Raw genomic sequence first — 24,671 nt, 5'->3', positions numbered from 1 at the left:
ATTGGGCCATGTTGCCAAATCTAGCTTGGGTTGACTTCCTGATTTCTTTTTATGTTAACTGGGAGTCTTTGGTAAAGAACAAAACAAGGCAACTCTTCTTCATCTGCAACGGGGAAGTGGACAGGAGTTATTTGATCTGCAGTGTGTAAGGATGGATATGATGCACAGAAAGAGCCTGATGCTGTGTCTTCTCTCTCTGCCGTGAGCACCCGGGAAACAGAAGCATGACACAATCCAGGACAAGCCCCCACTCTACTGATAACACCTTGAAGCCAGTCATTCCATCTAGTTCCCATCTCAGCTCATCACTGCTCCCCACCCTGGGTTTGTAGAGCAGGGCCCTTTCTTCTTATCTCACAGATACATTCATTTATGGCCAGAGAGGGAAAAGACTCATGAGGTCAGGACAGCTGGCACTATGAATGGCAGCAATAGGCAGCAGCATTTCCACACATCACATCCTATGAACAGGCTTCATTCTAAGTATGTTCCATGCCCTGTTCCTTCTAGTCTGTGTAAAAGCCTTTGAGAGGAAGTTATCATTATTTCTGCTTTTCTGAGTGGGGATATGAGATGGAAACAGATTACCAGCCTTGTCCCAGGTCCTGAAGCTGGCCAGCATTCAACCTGAAAGCTGAACCCCAACTGGTTTGCTTCTAGAATCTCTGCCTTTATCCATTACCCTACACTGCCCCCCTCCCACCCCAGATGCTAGCACTCAGTAACCCACAACTACAGCCCAGAGGACTTCTATCACCATAGAAACAATTTTGTGCTGGTTTCTCTTCAAGAGTAAACCCCAAATCCACACTTGACACTGCAGAACACACATAGTTAATCAGTAGCTTCCAAAGTTCTCCCTGCTTTTCTGTGGAGGCTTCAGAGTGATTGCTGATCTGGTGATGAGGCTCCCTGTGGGGGGTGGGGTCCAGGGTCTTGAGGGCCATTAACTAGCCTTGTCATGTTGTCAAGTACCTTAAAAGCCCATCTTTCATTATATGGCACTGTTCAAACATGACTGCCAGCCTCCTCCTTGTTCGTTGATCTGAATACACAAATGCAGCTCAAAAGGACAGTGATCTAGACAGAGACGTTCCCGGCTGGGCTGCCAAGTTTCTCTAATTCTGATGCCAGAGCAAATACAGTGTAGAGGCTGCCGGCTGAAGGCTCTTGAGGTTACAGAACCTATTCATAAGATACACCACCCTTCCTGCTCTCATAGGCAAGAACTGTTCAAGGAAGGAGTGGAAAGGGAGTTGGCCTCTAAAACAGGTCAGTCAGGCCAAGGCCATGTGATACCCAATGCTGATCCTGTAAATGACACATCCTAGGCTGAACACAGGACTCTCTTTGCAGCCTGGACTCTGTAAGCTCTAAGAGACGATGCAATTTGATTTTAACAGTGAAGAGGAGCCCAAGAAGTAAGTTTTGGGTCAGTCGGTGTGAGGACCCCTTGAAGGGTCTTATCAAGGCTCCCATGAGCTTTGCTACTCTATCAAGTCTCAGATGGAAAGTTTAGGCCTCACAGAATATAAAGTGGAAGGCATCAAGTCTCACCTCCTCAGGAGTCCTCTTTGGACTCCCCCCCCCCCCCACTTTCTGATACCCACAGCAGAAGCACACTCATCGTCTCCCGAATTATCCCCAACACCCGTTTGTGCCCCTTGCTGCCCTTCAGTACCTGGCCCAGGATGGCGTTGAGGCGTTCTGATTCACAGTCCACCACTACCAGCCTCTCCTTTTTCTTCTCCAGGTCCTGAAAGAGCATCCGGTATCCTTCCTCTGTGGTTGTCAGGATGTTGACAGCCGTCACCTGCCAGTTCTTCTCTGCAGCTGTATCCAAGACTCTCTGCAGGACTGACAGGCCTGCAGCGGAGGGGCAGACAGAGACATGGCAGTGTCAGCCTTCACAGGTGACATCCCCTGCTGCCTGCGCTTGATGCAGTGCACCCCTACTTCCACCAGCCACGTTTAGCTATCTCTCTGTATCCACTTCTGCAGGACTTGTGAGGCTGTCTACACCCACTCTCCCCGCACACTCACTACTGTTTGCATCTAGTTCCCTGGGTGGTCACTGCTGTCCGCCACCCTATTCCTGTAGCAAGCTCAGTTCCTGCTGTGTGTCCCAAAGCTGCAGAGGTAAGCACCTGATCTATTTTTGGTATTCTGTTTACAGGGCATGACAGACAATAAGAAGAACTTTTGATTAAAAACCCCTCAAAAGGTTCAGGTCTAAAATAAAAGCTGAATTACTTCGATTGGCTTACTTGCCTGTCTGAACTTTGATTTTTTTCCGAAGGTAAAGAGGCAGCATAAATAGGACCTGCCTCACAGTGCTCTGTGGATGACTAGATAGGAATGTCGGGTGGGGGCTGGTCTGATACCTTAAGAGTTTTCTAAATGGTAACTGTTATTATTTGGGAACAGCTGTACTTGGAATGAGAAGAGTCCCAGATAGGATCATGTATAGGAATACTTCCTGGGTCCCCAGTTAGCGGTGCTGTTTGGGGAGGTTACTGAATCCTAAGAAGGTGGAATGTGGAATCTTAGTAGAGGCAGTATGCCACCGGGGGAGGAGTATAGGCAGTCAGGGTTTACAGCGTGGTCCCGTTTCCTGTTCTCTCTTTCTTTGTTTCCTGTTCTCTCTTTCTCTGCTTCCTGTGCGCACATGCAATGCAGTCAAGCCCAGCTTCCTGCACCTGCTGCCATGCCTTCTCCACCATGACGGACTGACTATCTGTCCCTCCGGAACTGGGAACCAGAATAAACCCTTTCTTCCTGAAGATGCTTTGTCAGGGCATTTCATCACAGCAGCAGAAAAGGAACCAATACAGGGAAATTGAGTCATTGTTTAGAGAACAGGCCAACCTAGTAGCTAAAGATAGCTAATGAGTCAAATTTGTGAAACTTGGGTATGGCTCCAATAGTTAATACGTCGTCACACAGTAGGTGTTCTGTATGTCACCACTACGTGTTGATTAAGGTTGACTGTGTGCCGAGTCTGTCTCTCAGCACGACTGCTTTCTCCTCTCGGACCCCAAGGTTCCCTTATTTGCTTTTGTGCAGTTAAGGACCCCAAACTTAGCATCATGTCTCCATGAAAATGTATAGCTTCCACTTCAGGAAGCCAGGGCCCTGCTGTTGGCAGGGTTGGTGACTCTCTTAGTGCTCTGGGAGAGGATCCATTCTCCTGTCTCTCCAGCTCACGTTGGTCTGCTCTCTCTGCTCAGGTCCTTTAGAATAGGGCCCTTTTCATCTTCAAAGCCAGCAACAACGGCCTGGGCTTCCTCACCCAATCTGACACCAAGTCTTCTGGCTCCCACTCTCACAGGTAAAGACCTTTGAGATTGTACCATGTCCAGTGGAGTCATCTGGAACAACCTTTGTTTTCAAAGGTCAGCTAATCAGCAGCCCTCACTGTTCTGTGCTCTTAACCCCCCTTTGGCAATAGCATTCACACATTTTCCACCTCCAGAGACAGGAAAGGGCCATGGAGGTGGTGGAAGTAGGTCTTTATTGTGCCTGTCACAGATAGCTGCTTTGCTGGCATATTACAAATTAATCTTTTGTATGCATTCCATGTCTGATTCTTAGTAATTCCATGAATTTTTTCTACAGTGACCGATATGACATCAGGCCCCAGGAAGCATCTCTAGATTGATTCTGGTCTGATTTTCCACTTAGTTTCATTTCCAGTTGTATTGTGTGAGTGAGCTCCATATTTGCTGAACCTTCACTGTGTGTTTGGCACTATTTTTCTGGCTTTCCTCTCTTAGCTCACTGGGTTCTAGGAGGCCGGTCTTATTCTGATCCCTATTTTGAAGATGGACACCAAAGCTCATTAGTCCATGATCACACAACCAGACAACCACAGAGCTCAGGGCTCTGGGTTTTGAGGTGGACACAGTCCTTTGCAGAGTGTGGGTTCTTCCATCAACCTAAGAATTTTTTTCTGTGGGTATATTATGTTTTTTCTGGAGTTGCCACTTCCAACTTAAGCCTTTATTACGGCCAAGGTTGTTCTGAAAGGGACTGTTGGCAGATGGCCCATACCGTGGATGCTGTCTGAGAAGGGAAGCCATCAAAGTAGGGAGAGACAAGAGGAGATCAAAGAAAACAGAAAGAAATGGAAGCTTCTGCTCTCTCCTTTCCAGTACCTTCCTATCTGAACAACAGCACCTTCCCCTCTGCCTGCAAAACCATCTAAATCAGCTACCCTCCTGTCTAAAGTCTCTAAGGTTCTCTGAGGGTCTAGGCTTTCAAGTCCATTTATCTTTTTACACTAGCAATGACAGTGTTCTTACAGCACTGGGCCATGCATAAGAAGAAGGCAGGGCAGGGCAAGCACACGCCATAGGGGTCAGAAAGAAGAGTTCCTGTTAGATGATGAGTGAACAGAGAAAATAGGATGTAATGCAAAAGAAGCTGAGGACCATACAGGGAGATGTGATAAATAGATGCACCCCAGGACAAAGAAGCTACAGAGAATAAAATGTATGGGAAGCAATTAGGAAATGTGACTGCAAAATTAAAAGAGAGCAGGATTAAAAAAGCACCTAGTAGAAGGATGATGATGATGATGATGATGATGATGATGATAGTGGTGTTGATGGTGATGATGGTGGTGGAGACAGTAATGATGGATGATAGTGATGGTGATGATGATTACAGTGAGGGTGTGGATATCACATGATAATAGTGATGATGAGGGTGGTGATGATGATGATGGTACTGCTGGTGGTAATGTGATGACAGTGATGATGGTCAAGATGATGGTGATGATGACAGCGATGATGATTATCAATATGATGATGTTAATAATAGTTATGGTGATGGTGATGGTGATAATGAAGATGAGAGTGATGACACTGATAATAATTGTGATGGCTGTGGTGAAGATGAGAACATTGATAGTGATGATGATGATGATGATGGTATTGGCAGTGATGGCAATGATGATGGTGATAATATTGACAGTGGCGGGTGTTATGACGACAGTTGACCGTGATGATGGTGATGATGGTAGAAGTGATGATGATGGTTCATGATCATGGTGGTAGTGGTAGTAATGTTGATGATGATAATGATGACGATGATGATGGGATGATAGTGATGATGGTGGTGACCATGATGATAGTGATGGTGATGACAGTGGTGACTGATGGTGCTGCTACTGTTGATGGTGAAGATGATGGTGACAGCAGATAACACATATTGAGGATAATATTTATTGTAGGTAGTGAACAAACATGTTTCAGTCATTATCTCATTAAATCTTCTGAACACATTCTTGAGGCAGTGACAACTCATCTTCATTCCAGACATGAGGGAATGAAGGCATGGAGACTTTGACTCACTATACAAGTGGTGAAACTGATGGGTCAAGAACCTGCCCAAAGTCTGGTGAGGAGGGAACCCGGGATTCAGATCTTGGTCTGTTCTATGCTCTATTAATGATACTGTGAGCTGTGATCCACTTTGCTGAAGACCTTGGACTTGCTAGATATGAGAGCTCGGTGAATGATAGAATGGCTTGATGGCTTAGAGGATAGCTCTCTCAGAGGAGATATTTTCACACTCTGAGTCAAACATTGGGAACCAAGGAATCACCGCACACAAACAAAGCACCTGGCTTGCTTCCCCACGAGCTTTACGGAGACAGAGAAACATCATTCTTCGTGCTGGTGATTTTTCTCCATCCCCTAACAATCTCCTTTCCTTAACCCTTAGCTTACCCCGGTCAGCATCGTAAATGTAGACAAAGGTCTGCCACTTGTAATGGTCGATGATGCTAATGAGAGCTTCCTGTAGTTCTGGGCGCAGCTGAAGGACGAACTGGTTGGACGTGTCAACGGGAAAACTTGGAGTAATGAAGCACACGTGGAGGGCCCCACAGAAGGAGGTCAGCATGTTGACAGTCCTTCGTTCATAAAACCCAAAGATGGCATAGACTCCTTTGGAGAACTGGGAACAGACTAGAAAAGAAGATAAGAAAGGTTAGTGGGGGCTGGGGAGCCTCTTTCTGGATAAGAGCACTTGCTGCACACCATGAAGACCTGAGTTCAGATCCCAGCACCAAAGAAAACAGCCAGGCATAACTGCATATGCCTATAACCCCAGCACTGAGGTATAGAGACATGAAAAAATCCATGGATCTTGCTGGCCACCAGCCCAGCCAAAAATAGTAACCTTTAGGTTCAGTGAGAGGCCTTTATATGAAGGGAGTAAGGTAAAGAGCAACAGATGATGACCCTCAATATTCTCCCTTGGCCTCTGAACATGTGCACATAGGTTCACACACCTGCATACACACATGTATACACATGTATACTTCCCCCAATTAATAAATAGAAGATTCTATAAACAAATGGCCAGATGACTCAAATAATCCATTTAACCCACCATCACTTGCCATCTGCTATCCAGCCATCCACCCTACCAATCAGCCCTCCTCCCATGCCTTCAAATTCCAATCTGTTCATCAGTCCATTGATCTTCCCATTCTGTTCACACTTTATTTGTGCAAACCCTCATCCATCTGTCTACAGCCAATGTTTATCAGATGCCTGCTATAGATCGGCGGTATCGTGATTATTGATTACAGTAGCCACACAGCAAAGCACTTTCACATAATTGACTCTTCTTGTCACTACAATGACCATGTTAAGAAAAGAATGGCAGGGCCACTTTTTAGAGGGTGAATTGAAACCAAGGGTTGGGAGTGAATTTGTGCTGGGGAGACAGCTTGGTGAGTAAAATGCAGACCATGCAAGAGTGAAGGAAGACAGGGATTTGAACCCTTACGACATTTAAAGCTGGGCACAGTAGTACATTTGCATGCAATCTCACTGACTTTATGGTTAGATGGGAGGTGGGGACAGGAGTGGCTGGAATCTCTTGGGCCAGCTAGACTGTGTACATTGGCAAACAACAACAACAACAAAAACCTGTCCCAAGCAAGACAGAAGGTACGAGCACCTGAGATCGTCTTCAGACTTCCATGAGTGCGTGCTTACAAACATATACACACACACACACAGTTAACAGACATGTTCATGTTATATATGTGTTCTAGGTCAAACCCAAGGTGGGTAGATATGCTGACTGTGTGGCCACCTTTCACTTTTTGTCCCTGATTTTAAGGCAAAGCTTAAAAACTGCTATAGGAAGGGCGACAGCCTGCTATTGGTGCTGACTCGGGTTTAGGAACACAAGCTTTGGTTTTCTCCACCTCGCTCGTCCTCTCAGAGTATGTCTTCTGCCTAAGTTTGTGTTGCAATCCTACATCTTGCTAGGGGATTTCCAGGCCTTCCAGAGTATCAGCCACAACAACAGCTTAGCCTGGCACATGCTCCCACAGGATCCATTCCATAGGACCCCGGAAGGGACGAATGCTGGCTTATGGGTGATTACATTCCTGCTTAGATTAGAATGTGATGGGAACAAGACCAAGGGTGTGGGACCAAGCTGCCCATCAGTCTGTAAACTTCATTTTTTCTATCTGATACAGGATGGAGAGTTCACAGTCACCTCAGCGAGGGACATCCCTTACTTGATCACGAGAAGAGCCCTTCAATGCACACTAACATGTTGAGTCTTCAAAAACATTCCTAGAGAATTATTGTTAATATGTTTTATTCTTTGAGAATTTCACGCATGAATATATTGTATTGCAGTCATCTCCACCCCTGACACCCACACTCTACCTCCTCCCTGGTTCCCCCCACCTTGCCCCAACTCCTTGCTTCATATCTCCCTCAAGGTGACTTGTCCACTGACTGACAGATCTTCATCTAGACCAAAACATCATGGATGCCTACTCTAACCTGCCCCGTGACTGTCCTGAGAGCTGACAGTGATAATCATGGCCTGAACTTTATGCTGTTTGGTATTTAAAATTAATATTCATCATTTACATGCTCTATAATTCTTAGGAAATGTTTGAAGCTTTTTGGATAGTCTATGATTACTCTAAGAATTTTTTTCTAATTAAATTTTAGTGTAGAAAAGAGTGGGCTTTATTACACTGGCATTTTCATATGTGTGTATTATTGTACTTCACTCATATGTACCTTCCCCCTCAATGCCCTCTCTTCTTTTCCTGCTCTTCCCACTGGTCCCCTTACTCTCACTAAACAGCACCCATGTGCTCATTTTGAATCCTAAGTCTTTGAGAGACAAAGCATGATAGAAGTCTTCCCCCTTCCTGTTTTCCTATCCTCTCATTAGATTCCTTCCTTCCCTGCGTGGTCCCCCTTCTGCCGCCATGTGCACATGTATACACACACACACACACACACACACACACACACGCACACATCTACATATACACATTCATGTATATACAGTTTTAAATCTAGGTTAGATGAGAGGCAGCGCCACATTTGTTTTTTAGCAGTGGAATCCATTCTCTCCCTGAAGCTAAAGGAAATTTATTAATCAAACAAACCAAAATGAAACCATATACATTATTTCACTTCCTTTTGGTTCTGAGATTCCCACTGCACACGGCAAAAGTTTCTGGGTATCTGACCAGGACACCGAGTCTGAAAAATTGCCCTGTTGACTTTTCCTGCCTTGCTCAATCTCCTCACTCCCTGATTGGCCATCCTGGCTGTCACTCTGCAGCTCCAGTCCAGTGGGTTTTGTCTTAGGGACTTGGCTCTCTCTGTTCCTTTCTGGTCTGCAGCACTGTTCCTCTCCTCTCAGCAAAGAGGGATCCTTCTCCACAGTCCTTTCTGGGCTTGTCTGACTTTGCCAAGCAGCCTTCCTCCCTCCCTCCCCATCAGCGGCCCGTCACTTCCCTGGCTTCCATTCAGTCCTTTAGTCAAGAGCCAGGGCTGCTGTGCACATCTGTAGCTATTTTGTTCCATGCAGATTCTCAGAATGTAATAATTGTTCGTGTTCCAGAGCCAGCAGAGTACTTGGAACACCATAGGTGCTTAATAAATACTTGATGAAGGAGTGCATGCTGGATGCTCAGGGAAAATTCACGTGACCCGGAGCAGGTGGTGGAAGGAGCTGGTCTCCTGGACCTCCTTCTCTGTCGCTTCTTTCTGAGGTGGCTCCTTAGCCTCCTCCACTTAAACTATTTTCTCTTTCTGCCTAATGAGACTCACTTTCCATGCACAGCCCACAATAGGCACTGTCTTTAAATGTCTATTGTAATTACTAGACTCAGGTTTTTCATAAGTATGGATTTTTTACCAGGGAGCTTGCGTTGTATATTATCCACCCATGTTAAATATAGATTTGTCAAAATGCACAATCCATCTTCCGGGGGCGATTGTGCACAGGGAGCACATAAACCCTGTTAAAATATTGTAATATGCTCCATGGTATTTTTAGGATCCCTTCTCTCCCCTTGGGGCAGTGAAATACTGTCCTGTGGCATGAAACTCCAGCTTCCAGACCCATTACCCCACACCGCCTGTGCCTTCACACTTCAGCCAGGTCTCGGGGGTCCTAGTGGCTGTGGCATTTTTTTTTTTTGCTAGAACTTTAGAAGTAGAGGAGGGGAAGGAGGGGTGTGGGGAGGGGTGTGGGGAGGGAGATGGTTCTGCCTAAATCCTTAGACATAGCAGGCCACAAACTTCCTTCTCAAACAACCTCCTATTTTTCCTTTAGCAAATCTTTCATTAAAGTGGGTGCTCTATCCTTTAGACTAAGAGGGAGTATTTTCCTACAGCTCCCTAAAAGGATGCAACATGGGGGATGGCTTAGCTTACATTTACTTGGGTGGGCCCTGCCCTGTAGTCACTGAGCTCCATTTCTTACTTTGGTGTGCTTCCTTACTTCAACTAAACCCTAGGAGGAAGAAAAGGAGAGGGAGAGAGGGAGAGGGAAGGGAGAGAGATAGGAAGGAGGAGAGGGAAAGAGGGAAGGGGGAGGGAGAGGAAGATGGAGAGAGGAGATGAATGGCTTTGGATCTGTCAAAATAACTAGTCAGAGCAGAGCAAAGAGCTCCATTGAAAAAGAACTAGACTAGATGGCAGAAGACCCAGAGGGTTATCTCTTCCCTTTAATCATTACGAAGAGCTTGAGTGACCTTGAGCAACTTCAACTTTCTCCTGGGAGTTTTCTCAGCTGTGGAACAATGGTTTAGACTCCACCATGTTCAACTCCTTCAGGCCCCAGCATTCCAGAGTCTGGTCAAATTGACTGGAAAATATTCACTGATTCAACATTGGAGCTGTTCGAAGCTCAGACATTCAGGAAGCCCCTTTGCAGCTCTTCAGTCTTAGAAGATGGTGGAGCCTCAGAGTCTTTCGATTCCACAGGAAGGAGTACTGGCACTAAGTCCAGAGCCCGTGGAGTCTAGAGTTTTATTTAAGATGCAATGTTTGACCTGGGGTGTGAGTTAGCTCTTTAGCAGAGGATAGATGAGGCCTAAGGCAAATAGAAGGGGATTTGGGGTTGGAGAACACATTCCTGATTCCTGGATGTGACCAGCAGGGGTGAAGGAGCAAGAGTGTTCCCAAGCAGAATAGGGACCCCAATGTGTACTGACTGAAGTACAGAATCCCAACACAGACTCACAGCAGGCTGGACTGTGTGTGGGTCTTCAGCATAGATACACCTAGGAAGCACAGTGTCTTCTGGTGGTCATCAGTGTGTGCTGGCATTGGACCACTGATCTAGGCCCAAGAACGTCTCTTCACACTGACTCTCTTTAGCCCACAGTGGAAATTACAGACTAGTGACCAGCACGCAACGAAGTTTGGACCTGAGTTCTGCCACTCTGGCCACAGAACCCAAATTTCCAACATTCTGCAATGAGGGGAAGGCATAGATGGTCCACAGGTCAGCTTCAGATTCTGAAAAGTTCTTTCAAGGGCCCTTCCTCTGGCCAGGTAAAAAGGCATTGCTGCATTAGAGCCCTGTGTATGGATCTCTCTCTCTCTCTCTCTCTCTCTCTCTCTCTCTCTCTCTCTCTCTCTCCTCTCTCCTCTTTCTCTCCTCTCTCTCTCTTTCTCCCCCTCTCTCTCATCATCTACATCCACTAACCTCTGTCTTTAATCTGCATTAACCTATCTCTACCTATATATGTATTTATTCACCACGGTGTGATCTTGGTATTATTTTATGTCCCCTCCATCCTGGGGAGATCATATATGTTTACACACATACACGCACTCTTTTCTCTTCCCACAAATGTGCCCATTGGCCCATTTGTTTGCTTCCACTCCTCATGAGGCACCTATAGGACACTAGAGATGGGCTGGTGAGCTTGGCAGGACCCTAGCCTCGATGATAAACACCGTAACAGCAGAAGATAAGGACAGTTACTAGGAAATAGTTATAATGACAATTCAGTCTTGGTGTCTATCAAGGATGGGTCTGTTATTCAGGTGGGGACATCTGTCTTCAGCCTCAAGAGGAGGCTCAGTGGGTAAAGTGCTCGCCATGCACCAAAGTGAGTTTAAGCCACCAGGACTCACATAAAAATCCTGATGTGGTCATGTGCACATGCAACACTAACCTTAATGAGTCAAGGACAGGGACCCAAAGGATCCCCGGGTACTTGCTGGCATCCAGTGTCAGTGAATCAGTGAACTCAAGATACAGTGAAAGACTGTCTCAAAAAATGAGATGGAGAGAGATTGAGGAAGACACTTAATTATATCAACCTCTGGTCTAGGTATGCACAGGTGAACACACACACACACACACACACACACACACACACACACACAGGGAGAGAGAGAGAGAGAGAGAGAGAGTCACTAGAGATATATAAGGAGACATCAACCAAAATGGGATGTTAGCTGCAGTCACTGTCCACAAAGCATATTCCAGGGGTAAAGAATGGCAGGCACAAAGGCCCTGAAAGACAGAGATGGGGCCATGGGGCTCTGGGATCCTGCTGCTGTGTCCAGTGCTAGGGCCCCTGCCTCCAGGACGGTTGGCAGAAGAGCAAACCCAACAACCGGAGGAAGTGAGAATTGAGGCCAGGACTCTCCTTCTGGGAGACACAGGGCGGGAAAGGCCCCAAGCTGCTCAGTGTGGCAGCCCGGGCCAGCTTCTGCTCACCGGAGCCCTTTGATAGTCGCTCCAGGTCGCAGCGCCATCCACTTAGTATCAATAAATCTCCTGGCCTGGCCACTGTCGCTGACAGCTCCCTGCATGGGAGGGAACCCCCTGTATTAGCGGCTTTGTAACTGTCACTTCCTTTAGGGCCTCTCGGGCTGACATTTCTCCTTAGCTCCTGGCTTCAGTCCCTGGAAATGTGTCAGCCTCATGGTAAATACTGGATAATGAGGTGACGGGGACAGCTTCATTTTGGGGGAGGGAGCTACAACATATACATATGGGGGAGGATATTTAGATACTCACCCCCCGAAACACACACACACACACACACACACACACACACACACACACACACACACACCTGAACAACTCTACCCTCTCAGGTGGGACTCTCATTGAACTCTAAATATGCTTTAGGTCTGTCATTCAGAGGACAGTTGTCCCCCCTCTCCTCCCCGCCATGCTCTGGCTCCAATCCCGACCCATGCAGGATTGCTATCATGCATACACTTGTTCCCATTCCCTCTAAATGAAACCACACTCACTTAGGATTCTGAGACACATTTGGGGTGTCCTGGTCATTTAACGGGCTAACCCTCACCAGTTCTCTGATACAGCCAACCGATATTTACTGTTGCCAGAAGATTGAGATATTGTGATGACCTAAAACATGCGTGTTTCTAGGCTTCCTGGGAATTCTTAATGACTTCAGCAGGTCCCAGGTCAAGGGGAGTCATGGAGGAACCTGAGGTGGCAATAAAGAGCCAGCCACTGCTGAGCAAATGGTCCCACTGGCCACGACAGCCAGTGCTGACTGAGTGCTGGCCACAGGCCAGGATGTGTGCTGCCTGTCCAGGTAGAGTTCATCCACCTGCTGGGTGCCGGGGGGAGCATAGAGCAGCTGCAGAGGGTGAAGCCGACTGGGGTGCAGGATATGGCACAGCACTGGAGGTGGACAGGGACCTGAGTACCCAGGGCCTCTCAGGAACAGGTCAAGCTAAGCCACCCTGCTCCGTGCCAGTATTTCTTCCCTCAGCTTGTTGGCATTTCTCTTTACCCAGGCCCAAGAGCTCATCCTCCTCTGAGCAGCTCTGAGCATTTACTGTCCAGCTGGAGTACTGCTGACTAGGCCCAGGGGGCCAATGAGATGTGACTGTGCATATGAGGATGAGAATTAGAAGAAGGCCGGGTTCACTGGTTGTGGGATCTACATTCACTGTGTGGACGTCTTGCTGAAAGCAAGGAAAGGGGAAGACTAACTGAGGAGCCAAGGCTGTTTCAGAACTTAGTGGGGCTCAGAAATGTCCCCAGAGAGAAGCTGACTGGGCGCTAATTGCTCTCCATTCTGAGCTGTACAGGAAACATCTGGATGAAGGGGTCCTTCTCCCCTCCCTCCTTCACAACTTCATCTCATCCCCATCCTGTCCTCCCTCCATCTCATCTCTCTCCCCGCCTTCCTTCCTCCTTCCCTCCATCTCTTCCTTCCTTTCCTCTTTCTCCTGCCCCTCCTTCTCTCTTTCTCTCCTCTCCCTCTCTTCCTTCTTCCCTCCCTCCATTAGAGCTTTCCTATTCATTAGAGGTGTGTATGTAGCTCTACAGAAAAGAACCTTCTATTTCTTCTTCAGTTTGCTCATCTGACAAATGTCCACCAGACTTGTAATATGTGTTGGGCAGAAAGTAGGTGCCAGATTCCAACAGGCTGTGACAGGTCAGTGATGCAGGTGGTGAAAGACTGACCAGATAGCAAAGGGAAGAAGTGGAGAGTTGATTAGATACAGTGTGGTCCCCTGCAGTGGGCGAGTCAGTGGAGATGCTCTACACAGAGGCATCTTGAGGGCTGCCTTTACGGGGGTCATCACTCTATGTGAACAGCAGGGCAGTGTTTCAGTGCCATAGGCTTATCTAGGTTAGTAACAGTTTGTCCTTGAGGCAATGACAGTCTTGTTCTCAGCCTCTTATCCTCAACTAGCAACCACAGCACAGGGATGAGCACTGGATACACAATCTCCACTGTCATGGAGTGTATGCTCCAAAAAGAGAGAAAGTTACCACAAAAATAGAGGATCATTCCAGATACTGCAGGTGTTAGAAAGAAAATACAACGAGACCAGGAGAGGGTGGCCAGGCTGCTTCTAGCAGGTGGTCAAGGAGCCCCTCTATAGTAGCCGTGACTGAGTTGAAAAATGATCACGGTGAAGAGCTGGTTAGGCAAAGGGCCAGAGGAGAAGCTGCATGCAGAGGGGCAGAAGACCTGAACAGGCCTCAGCAACAAGGTGTGACTGATGCTAAATGTAGGGAGAAAATAGTAAGATAATAAGAAAGCACAAGAAAGGTCTGAGCTAGAGCTTAGTGGTGCTGTACTTGCCTAGCATGTATAAGATACTGGCTCCATCCTCAGATGTGTGTGTGTGTGTGTGTGTGTGTGTGTGTGTGTGTGTGTGTGTATGTGTGTGTGTATAGATAGAGATACAGATAAAAATAGAAATAGATATAGATAAATGACAGATAGATAGATAGATAGATAGATAAGTGCACTTGCATGTGTGAGATCCTGTCCCATCATCAGATTAGTGTGTCTGTGTAGACAGATGGATATAGAATACACACACACACACACACACACACACACACACACACATACACACACATGCACACTTACATGTGTGAGACCCTGACTTCATCATTAGATGTGTGTGTGTGTGTGTGTGTGTGTGTGTGTGTGTGTGTGTGTAAAGGAGAGAGGTGGCATGCACCTGCATAGCATGTGCAGACCCTGGGTTTTATCCTCAGGGATGTGTGTGTGTGGAGAGAGATGGAAGATGACTATGTGCACCTGATATAGAGAAAGAGTGGACTAGCTAGGATGAGGATGGAGAGAAGGCAAGCTTGTAACTGTGTGCAGGGCTAAAAGATTAATGCTCTTCAAGGTCTAGGGTACTTAATGTGTGACTTGGGAATCCGCAGCATTCTCGCTCTAGTTTGGGAAGGTCAGCTCTAGCTCATTTCACAGTCTTCCAACTCTATGACTGTATAGTGCAAGCTATAGGACAAGAAACACTGTGGATGGAAAGGCTGTCCTGAGTCAATGGGAGTTTGAAAATGGGAATGGGCACACATGACTTACATACAGCACGCGTCCAGCCTAGGAGGCTCTTGAGTTCAAGAGTCACAGTGTGTCTGGCCATTTGCAGGTTCTAGGCTGGGTAGCCCTCTTGCCTCCTGGTCTCTTCCCCTCCAAAGCCTTTCCACTAAAAATCACACTCCTGTGTCTGCAGAAGTGTGTATCTGTGAAGTTCTATCTAAGACACAGGCTTTGCTAGTGTGGGTTCTTTGAAGACAATGGAAATGGAGGGAGGCTAACAAGATGCAAGTGTGTTGTGTGGCTACAAGGCCTCAGAGAAGCCAGAGATCGTAGCATCTCCAGAATCAGTGTCAGGATGTCACAGACATGCTCTTCAGAGTGTCACCATTGCCCTAGCCACTTGTGTGAACAACTTCATACAACTTAAGATTGCTCAGGGCATGGGCTACCCAAGGCCCAGAGGAAATGGGTAAGTAGGCCTTTTACTAGAAACAGCAAAGGTAAAGTGCAGGTCCTGTGAAGGAGAAGGACATACCAACCAACAGATAGTGTCAGGATTTCACACTGCTGTCATTTCATAAGTCAGAGTCCAAGATCAAGCTAGGAACTCCATAAATGACTCACAGTTCTAAGCACTGAGTATTCAATAACATGACATACCTATCATGACTGTCTGTACCCTGTGGGCCAAGCTCTGAGATAGAGAAATGAGTGACATATACAATGCCTTGCCCCTTATAAAGGCTGCATTATTCTTTATAACTCCTGTGGGGATTTGCACAATGATTATACAGTATTTTTAGTAGATGGATGAATCAACAATTGCAGACAACTTGCTAATATTCAGATATAGATGCTATGTTTAAAATTTGTGTGTGTGCAGGTGTGTGTGTGTGTGTGTGTGTGTGTGTGTGTGTGTGTGCACGCACACATGTAGAGGCCAGAGGTGTCTTCCTTGGTCACCCTCTATCTTTAATGTTGAGGCAAGATCTCTCCCTTTGAAACTAGAGGTCACTGATTGAGCTTGGGCCAGGGATCCCCTGTCTCTGCCTCCTGAGTACTAGGGTTATACTTGGCTGCTCTGCCTGCCAGACATTTATATGGGTTCTGGAGATCTGAACTCTGGTCCTCATATGTGAGTGGCTCATGTTGTATGCACTCACCTCCACTGACTCCAAGGTGTGTTCTTGACTACTGACCCCATCCTTCTTCCACAAAGTCTCTTGCACGGGATGGACTCATTGGTTACGTATTTTCAAATGACTTTCTGTGTATTGTCTCTTTTTACCTACAACTGAGGCAAAGCTCTATTGAAAGTAAAAGCCTTTCAAGTCTGCTGATTTTCTTTTTTTTCTTTTTTTTGTTTTTCGAGACAGGGTTTCTCTGTGTAGCTTTGCGCCTTTCCTGAGACTCACTTGGTAGCCCAGGCTGGCCTCAAACTCACAGAGATCCGCCTGGCTCTGCCTCCTGAGTGCTGGGATTAAAGGCGTTCGCCACCAACGCCCAGCCTGCTGATTTTCTTGATGCATAAGATACACTGAGTCCTATGCATACCGGCTAAGGAATAAACACACGTATGCCTGGTGATGCCTCTTTCCCATGTACTTCTAAGGGAGGTCATCATCTACGTCCATTGGTCTGGTGGGTAGGTATGCAAGGCCTTGGGTGTGTCAGCCAGCCCACTCTAGGAGGTCACTTCTTGTCAGCTTAGATTGACAGGATGAAAGTGCTCCTCTCAGGCTGGTACTGGAACCCAGCCAAGCCTGATGCATTCCACCCACAACACTCGGTCTCCTCAGCGGTGCTCCCTAGGCACGGAGGTTCACATCCCCTTATGTAACTCAGCCCTTAAGATGTCAAATGGGTTCGGAAGGAAGGATTTGCACACTGTGTGGATAACTGTGTGGCAGTACTGTACACAATATGGACTGTAATGGGAAGGGAGCCTGTCAAGGATGGGACATACAATGCACACTGTCCCCGACTCATCACCAACTCGGGAGCAGGAACTCACAGGGTCCTAGATTTCAGTACGAAAAGTATCTGGGCTTCAGGGACTATTGACGTAGCAAAATCCTCCTACCAGACAGCTGGCTGATCAACTACACTTTAAGCTTTATTTAATTTGCATGTGTTTAGAATATGTAAAATTTGTGCCAAGGTTATCATTGGTAGAACCTCTTATCTCCCATGATGGAGATAAGATGTTGTCTGCTGGTGACCTTGATGTTCCAGGTGGCTGGCACTGCCTGCAGCAACACCATTCTTCTTATTTATCACTGTGGTTATATCACGGACCCAGTGTTTACTATGGGTCTAAAATTTATCACTGTGGTTATATCATGTACCCAGTGTTTACTATGGGTCTAAAATTTATCACTGTGGTTATGTCATGGACTCAGGGTTTACTATGGGTCTAATACTGTTCTAGGTAAATATGTGCTTTCTCCTCCACTCCCCTCAACAGTGCTGTGATTCATTTTTTCTTTTTCCATGCATGACGAAGCTGAACTCAAGGAGATCAGTTAATCCTCTGTGATTCAGTCTTACGATACGGGACTACGCTAGTGGATGAGTGCAGGTCTGCCCTACTCTGTGACCTGTGCTCTGAAGGCATGTCAACGCAGCCAGAGCTTTGATTCTCTGTATCACACACACAGACAACTTCAAACAGTCACAGTGCCACTGTGTGCCAACACTATGCTAAGTACGTTCTATGAATACTAATTTAATAATTTCTAATGAGAAGGGGGCACACAGAGGTAGAACCAAGGGTCTCATGCATGCTTGGCACTCTAATTTCCTTCCTGATGCTGTGATAAAACATTTTGACCAAAAGCCACTTACAGAGGAAAGGATTATCTCACCTCACACTTCCAGGGCACAGTCCATCACCGAAGGAAGTCAGGGCAAGAACCTGAAGCAGAAACCACAGAGGACTGCTGCTTGCTGGCTTACTCCCTGGCTCATGCTAGGCTGGCTTTTTCTTACAGCCTAGGGCCATCTGCCACAGGAACAGTAGGTCAGGCCCGCCTACATCCATTTATAGCCAAGACCATCCCTCATATACATCTGCACAGACTAGTCTGATCTAGGCAATTCCTCAACTGAGAACTTCTTCTCTCAGGTGACTCTAGGCTATGATAAGTTGATAACCAAGGATAACCAGTACACTAGGCAAGAACTTTATCATTGGGAAACTCTGTTAGCCCTAATATTAATAATGAAAGATATAATTACTGCCCCGTCTTATAGATAACAACCTGAGCTTGACTGACCCACCCAAGGTCGCATAGCCATTCTGTAGAAGACTAAGAATCCAGCACCGTGGTTCTATCACAGGTTCTATCACATATTATGTGACTCAGTTCTCACCCATCCATTTCCTCTCATAAACACCCTGTAAGTTGAGCAATGAAGGAGTCCACATATAGATGAGAAAGGAGCCAGGGACCATGGAGACAAGCCTGACCCCAGATCTCTTTTTGATGGTTTATGGTCACTATGGTGAATGAAGTATGCTGTTTACAACATAAGAAGAGGAGGCAAGGGAAAGGGGCTTGAGAGGGCCAAAGTTCATGAATGGCATCTCAGTTGCAAGAAGGTTGCCTCTTACCGCCCCCTGTGTAAGTGTCAATGGGCCCTCTAAGCTCTCAGGTGGATACCAGCTGTGACCACACACAGGCAGTAATGTGGCAGATCAGTATGAAGTTCTCAGTTCCAGATTTCTGTCCCATGCCCTGGTGGGAACCTGTGAGTGTCCCCTCAGCTGCAGGTCTGCTCTACTGAGAAGGCAGAGAGACCCAATCTTGAGCAGAAATGCATGTTCAGAGGTCTGTACAGAAAGCGGCTATGTGCCAGGGAGCATGAAGCATGGTGTTTGGGCCCTGGGAGGCCAACGTGTGGGCGGGTGTGTGGGCCATTCAGCTTTGTGAGTTGTAGGGCTTGGTCTGCAAGCCAAGCAAGGAGTTCTTATTTGGAATCAGATAAGGGCTGGGATGGGAAGTGGACCTCAACCAGGATCTTTCTTTGGCTGAGTTCAGGGGCCAAGGTTCGCAGCTGCAATCTAAGATGGGGTGAATGCTTATGATTCTCATGTGGGGCAGGAGTTGGAATTCACTACAGGGTCCTGGTGCGGATCATGTGTACTTAGCTCTAAGAGCTAGCTTGTGAGTCAGCTAGAAGACAAAGAGGCAAGGATATCAGCCAGGGAAAGGGGACTGGGGGAGAAACCAGCTTCCTAACTGTCTCTCCCTTTGGCTCCATCACCCTCAATCCCCAATCACTAAGCATCTTTTGCTGGTTCTTTAAGGATTTATCACTGTGAGCAGTGCAAGGTAAATCATTCATTAAATACTTCCTCTTTGGCTGTCTTAATTCCCATTTTCTGAGTGAGTAGGAAAAAGGCCTCTTGTTTCTTATTTGCTATTCTCTCCCTGTGAAAATCATACTTGCAAATGCACCTTCCTTGGCCAAGCAGCGAGCATGCATTGCAGCGCACACCTGCGCATTTGATCAGCGCCTGTCAATCAAGGCCAAAGTTTCCTAACGCCTCAAATGACAGCCTAAAGGTGCCCTGAACAGCGAAATTCACCTTCTACCCAGAGATCTGTGTGAGGCTGGAAGGGCAAAAGAGAAGGAATGAGGCTGCCAATGACAGAAACTTCCTGGGTCTCAAAACTAAATCACATAATCAGACCCAAATCCCTCTTGTATATGTCTGAATTCACTCCAGACTCCACCTCGGTTGATTTTCAAGTTGTGGATGCTAATCAAGTTAAGGGTGCACACAGAAGAAGGATGAACCATTTTCTTTCTGCAGAGAAGAGTTTGCCTGTAAGTCTTCCTATGCCTAAACTTTCTCTTTGAATGGGTGTGAAGAATTATGAGCTACAGACTCTGGCTTTCTCCCAGGTTTTCTCTCAGCCTACACATCCTACACCTGGGCTTCACACTGGTCATTCACTTACTGTTTTTGGCAATTGCGATTTTGCACATGTCTCAGGACTTCTGCACAAGACCGCTTGGTTGCATCTTTGTGTAGCATTCACAATGCCTTGGGTTCAATTTCTAGCATCACACAAACTGGGAATGGTGGCACATGCCTGTGATCCCAGTATTCAAGGAGTGGGGGGAAGAAGATGAGGAGTTCAAGATGATCCTTAGATATATAGCAAGTTGGAGGCTAGCCTGGGCTGTGTGAGACCCTCCCCACTCATTCCTTATATACCTTACTCCTTTTGTATTCTTCAAATCTCAGCTTGAATGTTCCCCCTTTTATTATCCATCTTAGTTCCTGTTTATCTCAATTGTAGTTTATTTCTAACTTCGTTTTGTTTAATTTTTAAAATTTAATCTCAAATTATCCTCAAGGACAGAAGTCACTTTATTTTATCTATTGTTGAGTTCTAGCCTTTACACAGAGCCAGGCACTGGGAAAACACCACAGTGTGTGTGCTGAGAGGAATGAGTGGAATGGTGGGTGGGCAGATGGAATGGATGGATGGATGGATGGGTGGATGGATGTGTAGATGGGGGATATAAGGATGGATGGATGGATGAATGGATGGATAGATGGGGGATGTAAGGATGGATGGATGAATGGGTGGATGAGTGGGTGGGTGGATAGATGGATGTGTGGAGGGATGGATGTATGGGTGGATAGATGGATGCACAGATAGATGGATGACCAAACAAGTCACTGCATCTCTCTGTGCCCTTAGAGAAGTCACTTTTCTTGGGAATTCATTTCATTATGTGTGGGGTGGGATTCAGGTGGCTCTCATGCTCTGTAACTTTCCCATTGCTCACATTGAACTATATGGAAGGGTGAGTTGAGGCATAAAAGTAGGGAGCACTGGTCACCAAGCCTTGGGAAGGAACTCAGATCTGGACAATTATCAGATACTGTAATAGAAACCCAGAAGCTCCTCAGCACTCTACATTTAGTGCCTTTTGTACCAACATTTGAACTGTTTTTCCAGGTTTCCCAGAACATGTCAGGAAATAGTTTCACCTGAGAAGCAATACAGGGGCCTGGGAATTCAGGAGAAATTCTGAGAATAGCAATGTATCTTCTTGTCCTGAAGCGTCCTCTTCCTGTGCCTCATGAAAATGAAGTTCCCTGGAGTGTGTGTATGCAGGGAAGGGCTTCAACTGAAATGGACTCTGAAGCAAATAGCAAACAAAGAGAGAGAGAAAGGAAGACACAGGCATGTGTGCTATGGAGCAGGTAAGAAGTTGGTGGAAAGCAGCGCAGGGAAGCTATGCCCACTGTCTTACTTTTGTGTGACAACCCTAGAGAGCTCCACGTAGAAGGAGCTCAACTTATGTCTTCAGTTTCTCTCCAAACAGCTCACACTGTGGCGGGAAGGGAACTGCTTCTTCTCAGGCCACCATACTTCTACAATGCTCCTCAGAATTGCCCTTCAACACACGGAAAACTGGCACATTCTTTGAGACCCAGCTAGATGTGGGTTCCTGTAGAAAGCCTTCCAGAAAAAGTCATTCCTCCCTTCCTGTTCTGATGTGCTTTCTCAGCATTAGTCTTCAGAAGCCTGTGAGTGTAAAGGGAAAGGCTTGCTTCTGATCTGCTTGTAAAGTCCCTGAGCTTAGCTCTGACTTTGACATAGGCACACTGATGGATGTGTGTTGATTTGCTCACCTGTGACACCAGGGTAACGGCAACTACTTACATGCGATGAGGCACAAAACATGGAGTCAGATTGCCCAAGACCTAGATTCATTGTCAAGTACGGTGAATAGGGGAGCCATTGTTTTTTTTTTTTTTTCAAATGGTACAACCCAAATACGGGGTGGGCAGGAAAGGGTAGAGTCGCCCCTTCTCTCCATGACCTTCCTGGATTTCTACAGCATGCTCTGAGTTGCACAGCCAGTAAATACCAAACAAGAGAAAAATAACCAGCTGTCTGGTTCCTTGTAGAGATTTCCCTCCATGCGATCACAGAAGACTTTCAAAAATTAACTAGGTTTGCTATATTAATGGCTTATCCCCCCAGAAAACCATGAATAGAATTTATTCTTTAAATGAATTTTAATAAGATCCTCTATTTATCCTTTGAAAATTCCATAAATGTATGTAAGGTACCCTGATCATGCTCACCTCTACCTCTTTCCACACACCTTCATCCTGTCATCAACATGTCTTCATCCTGCTGTCATGTGTTCTCCATTTTTTAAAAAATCTACTGAGTCCAGTCAGTGTTGCCTGTTGGAATGTTCACTGATCTTGTTGACTTGATCTTACACAGGCAGCCACAGCTGCAGTGAGTTCCTAAGCACAATGGTGATGTCATGTCTGGAAGACACCATTGGGGACCTAAGCGCAATGGTGTTGTCATGTCTGGAAGACACCATTGGGGACCTAAGCGCAATGGTGATGTCATGTCTGGAAGACACCATTGGGTACCTAAGCACAATGGCGATGTCATGTCTGGAAGACACCATTGGGTACCTAAGCACAATGGCGATGTCATGTTTGGAAGACACCATTGAGTTTATAAGTACAATGGTGATGTCACATCTGGAAGACACCATTTTATTACATTCCTCCTCACCCTCCAGCTTTTACATTCTTGCCTCCATGCTTTTTCCACGATGTTCCCTGAGCCTTGAGGGGATGTAGATGCAGATATAGATGTCCCATTTAGGGATAAGCACTTGATAGTCACTTGTTCTCAGCACTGTCCTGGCTTCTTTTATGTCAACTTGACACAAGCTAGTCATCTGAAAGAAGCGAACCTCAACTGAGAGAATGCCTCCATAAAATCCAGCTGTAGGGCATTTTCTCAATTGGTGATTGATGGGGGAGGACCCAGACCATTCCGGGTGATGCCATCTCTGGGCTGGTGGTCCTGGGTTCTATAAGAAAGCAGGCTAAGAAAGCCATGAGGAACAAGTCAGTAAGCAGCACTCCTCCATGGCTTCATCATCAATCAGCTCCTGATTCCAGCTTCCTGCCCTTTTGAGTTTCTGCCCTCACTGCTTTTGATGATGAACTGTTACATGGAACTGTGAGTGAAATAAACCCTTTCCTCCCCAAGTTGCTTTTGGTCATGGTGTTTCATCACAGCAACAGTAACCCTAAGTAAGACAAGCACTTTGACCTTGGTACTGTTTTGAGTCTTGACATTGACTGCTGCTGCTCACTGCAGAGAGAAGCTTCTCTGGCCAAGGCTGAGAGCAGAACTAACTGGGCATGATTTCCTTCCTGTGGAGCAGGACTCATTTCCAACTACAAACAATTGGTTACCCTGATAATCTTTATGCCACTACTACACAGTGGACACATCTTACCTGGTGGGCTAGTATTATAGCACAGTTTAGTGTGTGTGTGTGTGTGTGTGTGTGTGTGTGTGTGTGTGTGTGTGTAGGTATGTCATGCCACAGCATGTGTGTGGAGGTCAGAAAACAATTCTTGGGAGTTGTATCTCTCCTTCCATCATGTGGGATCTGGGGATAGAACTCAGTTTTTCAGGCCTATGTACATGAGCTTTTCACTGCTAGGCTGTCTCAGCAGCCTGGATTTCTTTTTAAGACATCACAAATTACACACATCACAAATTTTGCATCTGGGCATGACAGTGAACATCAATAATCTCAGCACTTGAGAGGTAGAGACAGGAGCATCTTGAGTTCAAGGCTGGTCTGGACTATATGGTAATACACTGTCTCAAAACTACAAGAGCAAAACAAAATAAAACAAAAGGCATCACAAGTTTAGGTAGGGCAGTGGACCTCCACAATACACCTTTGTGTATCTGTGAGTCAACCATCTGTAGATGGAATCTGGTTAAAGTACATTTCTCCTATAGAATGTGTGTACAGACTTTCTTCTTATCATTTCCTGAATGATACATTATTACAGTAATTTGCATAGTGTCTATTCTGTATTCAAGGCACAGGAGGATGTGAATCAGTTATATGTAAATACAATGTTATTTACATAGAGGGCTTGCTTGTTTGCTATCCACGAGCTCCAAGAACCAATGTTGCTCCCATTTCCCATTTTCTCTGCTCCCACAGCACAGGGCTCTGTCTCTGCTCACACACAGTTCTAATTTATGGGTCCTTTAACTTTATGGCTTCATCTCTGCCACACCTCTCTCCATGTCCCTCCTTCCTCCTGGGGATGTCACACAGCAGCCACACCTCACCTGGTGTCCCCCCTTCCACCTGGGGATGTCACACAGCAGCCACACCTCTCCCTGTGTCCCCCCTTCCACCCCGGGGAAATCACACAACACCCACACCTCACCTGGTGTCCCGCCTTCCACCCCGGGGAAGTCACACAGCAGCCTGAACTTCCTCTTGGAATCAGAAGTCACTCATTCCTTACAGCTCTCCAGAAGCCCTCAGGGTTTTTCCCTCATGCTCTGAGTGCAGCTTCTATGCTGGTGGTCAGAACCACACACCCTTCCTTCCACCATCTGTGGTTCCAGCTCTGTGGCATCTAGAGGCCTTTTTGGTCCAGCTTCCTCTGCCCTCATCACTTCCCCCACCATTGCTTGTCTGCCTTCTTCCTTTACTTCAAGGA

The 24,671-nt window shown here is 46.4% G+C and overlaps 1 protein-coding gene across 2 annotated transcripts in view; it reads right to left on the bottom strand.

Moving 5' to 3' along the window:
• Gria1 (glutamate ionotropic receptor AMPA type subunit 1) overlaps nucleotides 1-24,671 on the bottom strand; it is a 328,214-nt gene that overhangs the window by 153,142 nt on the left and 150,401 nt on the right. For both annotated transcript variants that reach the window (XM_059270597.1, XM_059270596.1), the window contains exons 3-4: nucleotides 5,736-5,975; nucleotides 1,682-1,866 (exon numbers count right to left, since the gene is read on the bottom strand). In XM_059270597.1, the coding sequence (XP_059126580.1) occupies nucleotides 1,682-1,866; nucleotides 5,736-5,975 (425 nt within the window). The remainder of the gene's footprint in view (nucleotides 1-1,681; nucleotides 1,867-5,735; nucleotides 5,976-24,671) is intronic.

This window comes from Peromyscus eremicus, chromosome 8a, assembly GCF_949786415.1.
Source record: "Peromyscus eremicus chromosome 8a, PerEre_H2_v1, whole genome shotgun sequence".
Lineage (NCBI taxonomy): Eukaryota > Metazoa > Chordata > Mammalia > Rodentia > Cricetidae > Peromyscus > Peromyscus eremicus.
The sequence above is the reverse complement of the archived record's forward strand: the minus strand, read 5'-3'. Positions and strand labels throughout refer to the sequence as shown.